General features: G+C 47.3%; 1 protein-coding gene across 7 annotated transcripts in view; it reads left to right on the top strand.

Annotated features, from left to right (window-relative positions):
- Window positions 1–10,568, top strand: part of LOC113212423 (sodium/calcium exchanger 1-like) — a gene marked incomplete at its 5' end in the record, with an annotated part of 45,056 nt that overhangs the window by 23,979 nt on the left and 10,509 nt on the right. For 2 of the 7 annotated variants that reach the window (XM_052277467.1, XM_052277461.1), the window contains 2 exon segments: window positions 27–41; window positions 1,570–1,668. In XM_052277467.1, the coding sequence (XP_052133427.1) occupies window positions 27–41; window positions 1,570–1,668 (114 nt within the window). 7 annotated transcript variants of the gene reach the window in all.

The raw sequence follows: 10,568 nt of genomic DNA, 5'->3' as shown, positions 1-10,568 counted from the left end.
GGCTCCCCCTTATTACTCTGTTGCAGATCTCGGAGGTGGTGGTAGGTCAATCCCTGAAAATGGATGAGTAGAGGTTGTGATTGTGATGCTTTATTTGACTGACGATCTTAACTGTCTCATCAAAAAAAGTGTATTCTTAATTCAAGAATTCTTCTTCAATTTTTGAAAACACATTCTTACTTTAACTTCTTTTTGATCCTTAAAACGACAAATTGGTTTCAAAAATTTAAGTACAGTTCTTGAATTGAGAACACATTTTGTTGGGTGCAATTTGCTACTGCCTAATTGCTTGAGAGAACGCCTCCTTTGTGTCTTCAGAATGTGTGTAAACGAATTATAGCTGCTAATGTGAAAATGACGACACCTTTCGTTTGTCGAACTCTTTCATTGCAGTCCTTTAAATTCTATGTGGAATAACATAAGTATTGGTGTGGCCGGTGTTAACGTACCGGGTGTGTGCCTTCGAATGCGCTAGTGTTGCGGGACTGATCAACTGATCACTCGCTAGGGCTGCAGGGGCAATGGGGCGAAAGGAGCAGGCAAACCTGCAGAACTGAAGCGCATTTAAAGATACACCTGGTACCCGGTTCATTAGGTTAGGGTTGGACGGTTCTTCTTGCCAGTGTTTCATAAGCGAGTCATAACCGTTCACATTGCAAGGTTTTATTTAGTTATGGTCAAATGGTATACTCAGCAAAACTCCTTATGATCTTAGAACCGACACACTTTTGTCGGGTAAATGCTGTCGTCTTAAAATTTTGCTCCTCTCATCTCTACCCGACCTTCTTCTCACTAAACGTGCCCAGTGTTTTAGTGGGCATCTCCCTCTCCCTCTCCCTCTCCCTCCCTCCCTCCTTCCGTCTATCTCCCTCCCTCCCACCCCTCTCCAGAAAAGGGGGCATCAGTGAAATTTATTCGAAAAGTTAACTCGGTGCGCATTGGAGAGACGATATGAGGTCACGTCCTAGAAGCTGAAGGGCTCCCCCTTATTACTCTGTTGCAGATCTCGGAGGTGGTGGTAGGTCAATCCCTGAAAATGGATGAGTAGAGGTTGTGATTGTGATGCTTTATTCGACTGACGATCTTAACTGTCTCATCAAAAAAAGTGTATTCTTAATTCAAGAATTCTTCTTCAATTTTTGAAAACACATTCTTACTTTTTGATCCTTAAAACGACAAATTGGTCTCAAAAATTTAAGTACAGTTCTTGAATTGAGAACACATTTTGTTGGGTGCAATTTGCTACTGCCTAGTTGCTTGAGAGAACGCCTCCTTTGTGTCTTCAGAATGTGTGTAAACGAAATGATTTTTAAATATTAGAAAAATAAATAACTGTTACAGCTCTATATGCTACTACCAAATGGCTTGTGGGGTGTTCATGATAATAATCGCTATCACATTGAATTAACATCCAAATTATAGCTGCTAATGTGAAAATGACGACACCTTTCGTTTGTCGAACTCTTTCATTGCAGTCCTTTGAATTCTTATAACCAATTTTCCGGCTTCTAAACTTTTAAGTATTAAACTTAATTGAAAATCTAATTTTTCAATTTTGTTTGTTAACAGATGAAGAAGAAGACGGGGGATCACCTTCATGTGGAGATTATATTATGCATTTCTTCACGTTTCCATTTAAATTTTTATTTGCCTTCGTTCCACCTACAGGTAAGACTATACTTTAAGTATCGTAGAATAAATTTGTTAATCTAGTTTACTCTCAACTTCTTTATTCTTTTTCTTGACACATTTTACTTTTGTGTTCCTTTGAAACCTAGCTGCTCTTTTTCATCCCCGTTAAGCGCAGTGTCTGGAGATGCATTGTAGCTGACCCAGTTCCGGCCTATAATTGCAGCACGCATTGCGAGTGATATATTTTTATGGGTCTCTCTATACTAGTTTGTTTCATGCCTTTCTAGCGAGCCTGTGCACGTAATAGTCGGTGCTGTCGCAGTCGCCGCAACTAACCTCCTCTTTCAGGACTCGTAAACCCACCAGTGGCGTCGACACCACGCTTTGCTCGTCGAGTTCACCGCGACTGAGTTGCCTGCCAGCTAGCACAACGTCGCTGCTGCGGACCCTGATCGCTTGTCTTCCGTTTCTGCCGATAAGAAAGAGATTCTTTTTCCCTGCCCTCGCTGACAGCGAGTCAGTGCAGAAAGCGCAGTGTCTGACACGGCCACCGCTACGCTGCCGCCGCCTTTGAACGGGGACGACTCCTATCTCTGTGCAATGAGGCGTGGGGAAGAGCGGCGGCCCAGGTCCGCCTCTTAGATTAATGGTGGATAAACCACCCTCTTACAATCCAGTGTGAAAAAGATAGAGAGGAAAGTGGGGAGGGGTAGGAATGACACCGTCCAAAAGAAATTATCACTCTATGAATTCTCTGTTAAATTGCGACTCCCGTCGTGCTTCGCAACTTGTACAGGATTCGGGGGCTTTGTTAGATTATGGTCTGATTTGTATACAATAAATTAATTCAAAGAAATCCTTTGCCAGCAGCAAAAAAATTGCAAAACGAAATTTTCCGTGCAGGCATTTAATAGTAACTGAAATATAAATAAATTAAGGTCGAAAACTCTAACACAAATAAATACTCTTTTGACTACTGATATTTGGCGAGTTCAACTGGCACAAGTGCAAGTTCTGCATGATGTACTTACGTACGATAAGCATTTTACTTTCCAGGATGACCTTAATTCACTCGGATAATCTAGGGAGCTAAGTGGCGCTGTTGTGCCGCTTAGATTAAATTGCATAGTACGCATGAAACAAGTTACCCCGATTCAGGAAGTAAGTAAATGTTTTGGAAATTCGTAGCCATAACTATGTGTCTTGAGTGTTCTAAAGAAATCCCAAGGATAACCCCACAAAACACAAATAACATTGTTGCCTACCACTCTGTCATTTCTATGTTTCTAGCCACCAGTATGAAATATGTGTTTTGGCTTTCCTGTGTTAGCTAATCGCAAAAAATGGGAAACCGTATGTTTGCTTTAGAACCGAATTTGTCATAACTGTGTGTTATTCATATCTCATTATATTGCAGCTTTCGATAACTATTACTGACACCTTTACTCATGAATGCATTTGGTTTTAATTTTGTGTGCTTAGACCAATACACAAACTGTTTATCATAAGATTTGTTTAAAAAATTGATATTGCTTAACAAAAGAATTTTAATCGGATAAGTTCGCGAAGGCCTACACTCTAATAGTGCTCCAAAATGAAAGTTTTTCTAGCCAATGACAGATATAGTGCCTGCAACGTGCTGGGTTAGAGATCGTTCAGCAAGTCCGTCTGCTTTTATCGGATTAATTCGGCCCAGGAGCTCGGCGCCTGCGAGGCCGAGGGTAGGCCAGCCCGCAGAACACGAATGCACTGAAGGCAGGATGTTGCCTACCTACCAGGCGCTATGAGAGCTTTCATAGGCTGAACTTGGCCTCCGAGGTGGCAGTTTCGTAACTGCGAATGGTAGGTGTACGTTTTGGATGGATGATCTCTAGGATATCTCACTGCCCGCTGGACGCCGAAGTGCTGGGCCCGGGCAAGGTAGAGCAATGAAAAAGCTGCGTTTAGCTAGGAGAACTTTCATTTTGGGGATGCCTGAAGTAATCTGTGCCCCATATACTTGACTTTTATGAATATTTTGGAACGTGCACTTGTTAAAATTTCATTAATTTGTGAAAATATAAATAAATTATGAACGTCCTTCCAGTCCTTCCAGTAATCGGCTATTCCAAAAGTATGTCCTCTTAGAGATTTATATCAGATTCAAATCGAAAACACTGTTCAGTCTGGTACATGAACGTGGGCGTTCTTTCAACTCGTAGAACCAACCTCTCAGTCTTTCTCAAACTCGCGGGTACACGCACTTTCTCAAACCGGACCAGCATAATTGGAATAGCCTTTTACTATTATACTCTGAACACTGAAAATGGGTTGGCGTCTTTTGACACCACAACATTGGCGTCTTATGACGCCAAATTCTGGCGTCTTATGACGCCAAATTTTGGCGTCCTACGACGCCATATTCTTAAAGACGCCGGATTTTGGTGTCATAAGACACCAAATTTTGGAGTCATAAGACGCCAAATTTTGGCGTTCTTTTGCTCGACGCCAATAATTGGCGTCTTATGACGCCAAAATTTGGCGTTCTATAGAGGACGCCAATATTTTGGCGTCATAAGACGCCAACCCATTTACAGTGAATTGTCGTACGCGATAATCTCTCGATGTGGCCTGCAAAAATAGAATTGTCGGTTGAGGTCGAGCTGTCGAATCTCCCTCACATAAAATTTCCGAAAGAGTCTTCTTGAATTTTAGTCATTACTGTCATCTTGATAGAGAGATCGTGGCGTCTACCCACACGCTGAAATCTAATGAACTTTATTCATAGCTTACTGGTTTCTGCCTCCATGGACGGCTTACGGCTTACGCATTTTTTGTAAAGTACACCAGTATCAACAAATTTGTTTATAATAGCGTATTGAAAAATTCTTACGCGCGTGCGTGTTGACAGAGATCTTAACACTAAATCCTTATGCATTGGGTTGTGCATGAACATGCAGAATTTTGTACAGCCATAGTATTATTCACAATTGTATGCATAACTATGTACGTACAGTTTGTGCACAATTTGTACATGAGTATGCATAAAATTTGTTCATACTTATGGCTGCATAAAATTCTGCATTCGTATGCACAATAAAATGCCTACGGGTTTAGTGTGTTCCAAGCTATGAACTTGAAAGGTCATAAGGTTTTAGTGTGCACCGCACCCCAATGTATATTAACTACTAATCAATCACCTACTAGCCATTTGCTCCTGAACAATGTCGTTGTGCTCGTTAGTATTCTGTGTGGCTAACTCGTGCCGCCCTTGTGCCTTGTGTGTAGCTTTTGATGTGTCCGGCTGATGTTCCCTGGTGACTAACGCCCCCTCCCCGTGACTTGGCCTGCAGACATGGCCGGCGGCTACGTCTGCTTCGTAGTGAGTATCGCGGGCATCGGCCTGCTCACAGCCATCATCGGCGACGTTGCGTCTCACTTCGGATGCACCGTCGGCTTCCCGGACGCCGTCACAGCCGTCACCTTTGTCGCCCTGGGGACCAGCGTGCCAGGTGAGTGTGACGGAACAGCAACTTATTACGATTTAGTATTATGCGGTCAGGTGGAGCCTAACCCAAATCTGGGCATTATAGTTTAATTTTGCGCCACTTACATGCTCTAACTCACACTACCTCCTGAATACACGTGGGTCATTAGGAAGTACTGCCATGCATGTACACACTCGGGTTTCCAGAGTACAAATTATCTGACCCACCACTTACTTACGGACAACAGATACCATCATGGTGCATGACAGGGTATAGGATTTTGTGTATAATGATGGAATTTGGGCGAGTGTGCGTGGGGGCAGCCCAGAGTTTCGGTAAAAGAGAGATAGAGAGTGAGAGAGAGCAGGCAGACCGGCAAGGCACAACCAGGAAGCGCCTTGTGAGGCCCGAATTGTCTGCTTCCGGGAGGAAATAGAGTCCGATTCCTGCCGCCCCACCCACTATCACCCTCGCCCGCCCCCATCACCTAGCCAGCCCCAAGTCACCCTTGCGACACTCCAGCTTGCCAACCAACCGCGGCCGGATAGATACCTCCATTCTGCCAATCCCCCCACGGATGGGGGACAGGTCCCTGTGGCCTTGCCAACAAAACGACGCTGCCGTTCCATAGAAGGTCCTATAATAGAATTTCGTTGGAAGGCAAACCGCCTCCCACCAAAGCAGAGCGATCCCCCATTTGGCATCGCTTGGTCTCCAGCCTCGTCACCATCGTGCCCGCCGGGTCCGATGGGAGTGGCCTTCAGGACAGGGAGGTAAGTGCAACCGTAGTCATCCGGAAACGTGTGGACCGTCAACCGCCCAGGTAAGTAAGCTTATCGTATACTAGTGCGTTTGTATGGCACGTGACAGGTAGCACGTAAACTGAGGCTTGTTCTTGTGTGTTGTTACTGTAGATCTACAATGCTGTGTAAAAAAAATTGTGAAAAAAATTCCATGGAAGAAGACGTACAATTACAATCAAAGATTGTAATGTGCAATCACTCCGTATCGACTTGAAATCAAATGACGCGCAAGAGTGGAAGTTATTTGGTGGGGGGGAGATTGTAACATCTATGACAATTTTTTATACGGCAAATGACAAAATACATAGAACATGTACGAACGCGTTTTTCACATTGATTGAGGAAAAGGATTGTTAGCTAACGAACCATTTTATATGTAAAGACGAACAAAATCTGACCCATTGCGAAGCCTCCAATTCCTTCGCGAACCTTTGAAGAAAATTTGTTCGCAAGATTGTAACAGTGCCGCTTCGCGAGCTCAGCCACGAACATAAACGCATTCACCCCCAAAGTGCAGGTTAAACCAGACTGGCCCACCGCCAAAGGATGCCTAAGCCTTCGTGTTTCTTAAATGAGATTGGTAAACCTCTGCTTCCAGTTTCACGAGTGCAGTATCAGCCAAGCCGCACCTCGTCCACAGGCACTGGGGGGCTTGGGCACACCGGACGCCAGCCGACGTGATGGGGCCTGATGATAGTGATAAATGGCGGACCAGTCGATTAGCTAATCGCGATGACTACCCCCTGCACTCCCCCTCGTCCCTGCTGGGGAGCATGCCGCCTGCCGCCCCTCCCGCGCGGGACAAACGCCTCCCTGGACGAGCTGGTGCGGGCTGGTGTCTGATGGGCCTCGTGCCCGCAAGGACGCCCCCACTCTCCCCCACCCCTCCCAAGTGCCCACCACCGCTGGGCCGTTATCATGCGACCAGGGGCGGTGGAGATATGACGCGCTTGTCGCGTGCCCCCCCCCCCCCCCCTTTCTCCCTTCTCGCCGCCAGCTCCATCCATCTCTTCTACGCGGCCACGTTCGCGACGGGCCAGCCTCCTCCAGGTTCATAGCTGGGCAGGTGAAGCAACAGCGACTTGTTGTTTTCGAGGGAGAGGTCCGCGCGATGAGGGTATTTACCTAGCAGAAAAACTTACACGGAGAATCGGTATTACCTGGTTATACTGCACTTAAACTTCGGCCATTTTGTATTTTTCGATATCATATGAGTATAATACCACGTAATAACCTTATCATTATGGGACGGGAGTGAATACCCCGGGCAGACGGTGGCAGCGCACATTTGCTAGTCGCTGACGCGAGGGCTCCAAAAATACGACCGAGAATATCGCACATTGTGGCCACTTTCACACCGGAACTAAAAAGAAAGCACTAGATCTAGAATGCCCCTAGGGCTTCGAGTCGACCGAGTGATCCTTATTCTCAGACTTAATAATTTCAGACTCACAATGTAAACAAACGTCGGGCAGAAAAGCTGAGCGAACGAAAACGGGGGAGCTTAAGAAGAGCATGTGTGGGGCGGGTAGAGAAGGGGCGCGGCCGTGGTAGGGATGGGCGTAGTCAGTGGAGAAGAGAGGTCAGAGGGTTGGATATAGCGGAACGAAAAACTTGACGTTCCACCGCGCTCCGTTGCCCCATCACGACGGCTGGTAGTACTCCATCCTTTTCTTTTTGTCTTCCTCATCTCACTCTTCTTCCTCCCCCCCATCCCCGTATATGTCTTTCTCTCTCCATTGTTTATTCCTCCCTCGCCCATGCGACCCGGCCCGGCGGCGTCCCTCCCGCCCGCGAGGACGCGTTACTCAGTGAAAGAAGCGCGCGATGGATGCCCCCACCTCACGCAACGAAATGCGATTCCGATATCTGCGCTAACAACCGCGTCCCCAGAGGAAATGTGTGGAGGTTGGGAGGGGGCGTACGTGCCGTCACTCGTCTCTGCTTACTAACGACTGTTATTGCTAGAGGCCCCTGTGCGACGGCTCGTATGGCGGTCCACACATCACTCTAGGGTCTGACGGAAAAGAAGAAAAAAACACCTCGATAATTTCGTCACCAAAATAAAAAGGAAAGAATCATTAAAACATGAAACATGCACATCGACGAGGCGAGGCAGCGAGTGAATCAGGGCCACTCCGGTGTCGTGTTCGTACGTTATTTGCTGGGTAAAGCTATTAATTTCAAAGCGTTAGTTGGGACGCTGCCGCGCCTGGGTGGGGCAGGCTGGAGCGAGGTGGTGAGGCGGGCAGGAGCGAGGTGGCGAGGCGAGGGCGAGCGACAGATGAGGTGTCGCGGAACAACCGAAAGGAGAGGGGCGGGGATGGGCTGTAGGACACGACGGCGCCTTACTGCCGCAAGGCGATTGCGTGCCTGGCTCTGCCTTCCCTGCGTCGGTGCGTGTGAGGGACCCGTATTGAGAGAGAGAGAGAGAGAGAGAGAGAGAGAGAGAGAGAGGCAGGGAGAGACAAAGAGAGAGAGACAGACAGAGAGAATGTGTGTGTAGACCGAAGTCGCATGGCTCTGCCGCGCGAACACAAACATACCGACTTTATGAGGGGGGACGAGGGGGAGACGGACAGAGCTCAAGGCAGATTGGGCCATGGATTGGGAGTGGGGATGAAATTGAGGTTCAGAGTAAGGGGCGAAGGGCGGGGGGAGGGAGTAACCGAAGTGTATATTCGATACGAACGTGGCGCGTGCGGCCCAAAATCTGCACCGACCTTGAGTGTGGCAATATTGCTTTGCAGAGTGCCTTTCTGCTCGGGGCTGCGGGGGTGGGGACGCTGCATGAAAAAAAAACGAGACTAAAGCGAGTTGGGCATCTTGTTCCTGTAGCAGGCAACCCGTGGTCAGGCACGCCCTGTTCATTGCCTACCCGGCTGTCGGCAGGCGTCCATCCACGGGCTTGACTGAAGGCGTCATATCCCGTTTACGATCGGCCATCTAAATCCCTTGTCACATCGTTCCCCGCCCCACCAGCCAGCCAGCCAGCGCGAGAAGTGGTAGGGGTGCGCGTCAGCCTCCAGCCGCCAGTAGGGCTCCAGTGGGACGCACAGTAAAATCTGGTGGTGCCCACGCAGGCAGACTTTAAAAATCGCGTAACGTTTTCGTATTTACTTAAAGTTGCGGGGACTTTTCTATTCCTAACCACACGCGTTTTTGTCGGGGAGCGAGCAGTTTGACGGGGATTCATATTTCGACATTTTTGTCCCAAACTTTTGCCAGTGGTTTGTTATCTCACCGCTTCAAGTAAAACAACGTGCGCGCGAGGCTTCTAAATCAATACCGCGGCATTGCTCGCGAGCAAGGCCAATATTGGCAACTCAACAGTGTACATTGTAAACTGATATATCAGCAAACATTGATGATCACTGATTAATGATAGTATACACATGGTATGTACACTGATTAATCAGCAATCGTCAATATGCTCACGTTTAGGTTTCTGGCCACTATTTCCTTTCATCCAAGTGACTTTAAAAATAAGATGACACTTCCAGTTTCCTCGTGAAAACATCTTTCAAACGAGTTACTATGCATTGCAGAATTCTTGCAAAGAAATTTGACGCATTGGAAGGAAGTTTGCATTGCAAACAATTTTCTTCCTAAGGTGCGAAGAATTAGTTTGCAATGCAAATGATTTAGTTCACAATGCAAATCATTTTATATACAACGCTTCAAAACTCTTTGCAATGCGAAGAATAGTTCTTTGAAAGCTTTTGACATTGTGTGGTCAATTTGAACTGTCCGACCTGAACCCTAGCTCATGAACACTGTTATATCAGTGACGAGATCAGTGATCATCAACGATAATGCTAATATATCAGCATACAATGTACACGTTTTTTTTTTCTAAGCGGTAAACGCTTGGCTCACCGGCGAGGGGTTGGGTAGTGCCGCGCGTGCCGCTGGGCCGGCACGCTCCACTCCGCGCCCGTATCGCCCATCTCGAGGGCGACACCGCAGCGCAGCACTTCGCGCCCACTGGCACTTGCCCTCTGGCCGCACGTACCTCGCCGCGCAAAGTCGATCATCGATCGATGGCACAGCGATAGTGTTGCGGGTGCAGGGAGCGGGCACTTTTGGCGGGGGTGACCGGCAGGCAGGGGTTCGCGGTGATTGACCGAGGGATCATCCAGAAAGTACGTCCGTCGTTTGCCCCAGTTACAAACCTGACAAGTACCAGGGCCCTTCGTAGGGCGGGCGGCATTGAGCACCTCTCAGCGAGCGCTTGGATTCCTCCGGCGAGGTGCCCGTACGCGGAAAAAAAGAATTTGCTCCCACAACTAACGATTTTGTTAACATAGACATAACAAATAATTTTTAGTTGCAGGAACAAAGAAATTGTTATGGGAACTAAAATTCTGCTGCCACAACTAACGCGTCGCTATGGTCGGCTATGGTAACAAATGCAACTGCTCTGGTTACTAAACGAGGATTTTTTCTTACAACAAATGCATTTGTTACCATAGCGACGCGTTAGTTGTGACAGCAGAATTTTGCTTCCCAGAGCAAATTCTTTGCTCCTGCAACTAAAATTGTTTGTTATGTCCATGTTAACTAAATCGTTAGTTGTGAGAGCAAATTCTTTTTTTCCGTGTACGATCCAAGCGCTGCCACCGCAACAGCGCGGCAAACGACGGGTACCTCAGAGGCGGCGAAA

Source organism: Frankliniella occidentalis, unplaced genomic scaffold (assembly GCF_000697945.3).
Source record: "Frankliniella occidentalis isolate FOCC.00 unplaced genomic scaffold, Focc_3.1 Scaffold10, whole genome shotgun sequence".
NCBI lineage: Eukaryota > Metazoa > Arthropoda > Insecta > Thysanoptera > Thripidae > Frankliniella > Frankliniella occidentalis.
This window is presented reverse-complemented; position numbering and strand designations above follow the sequence as displayed.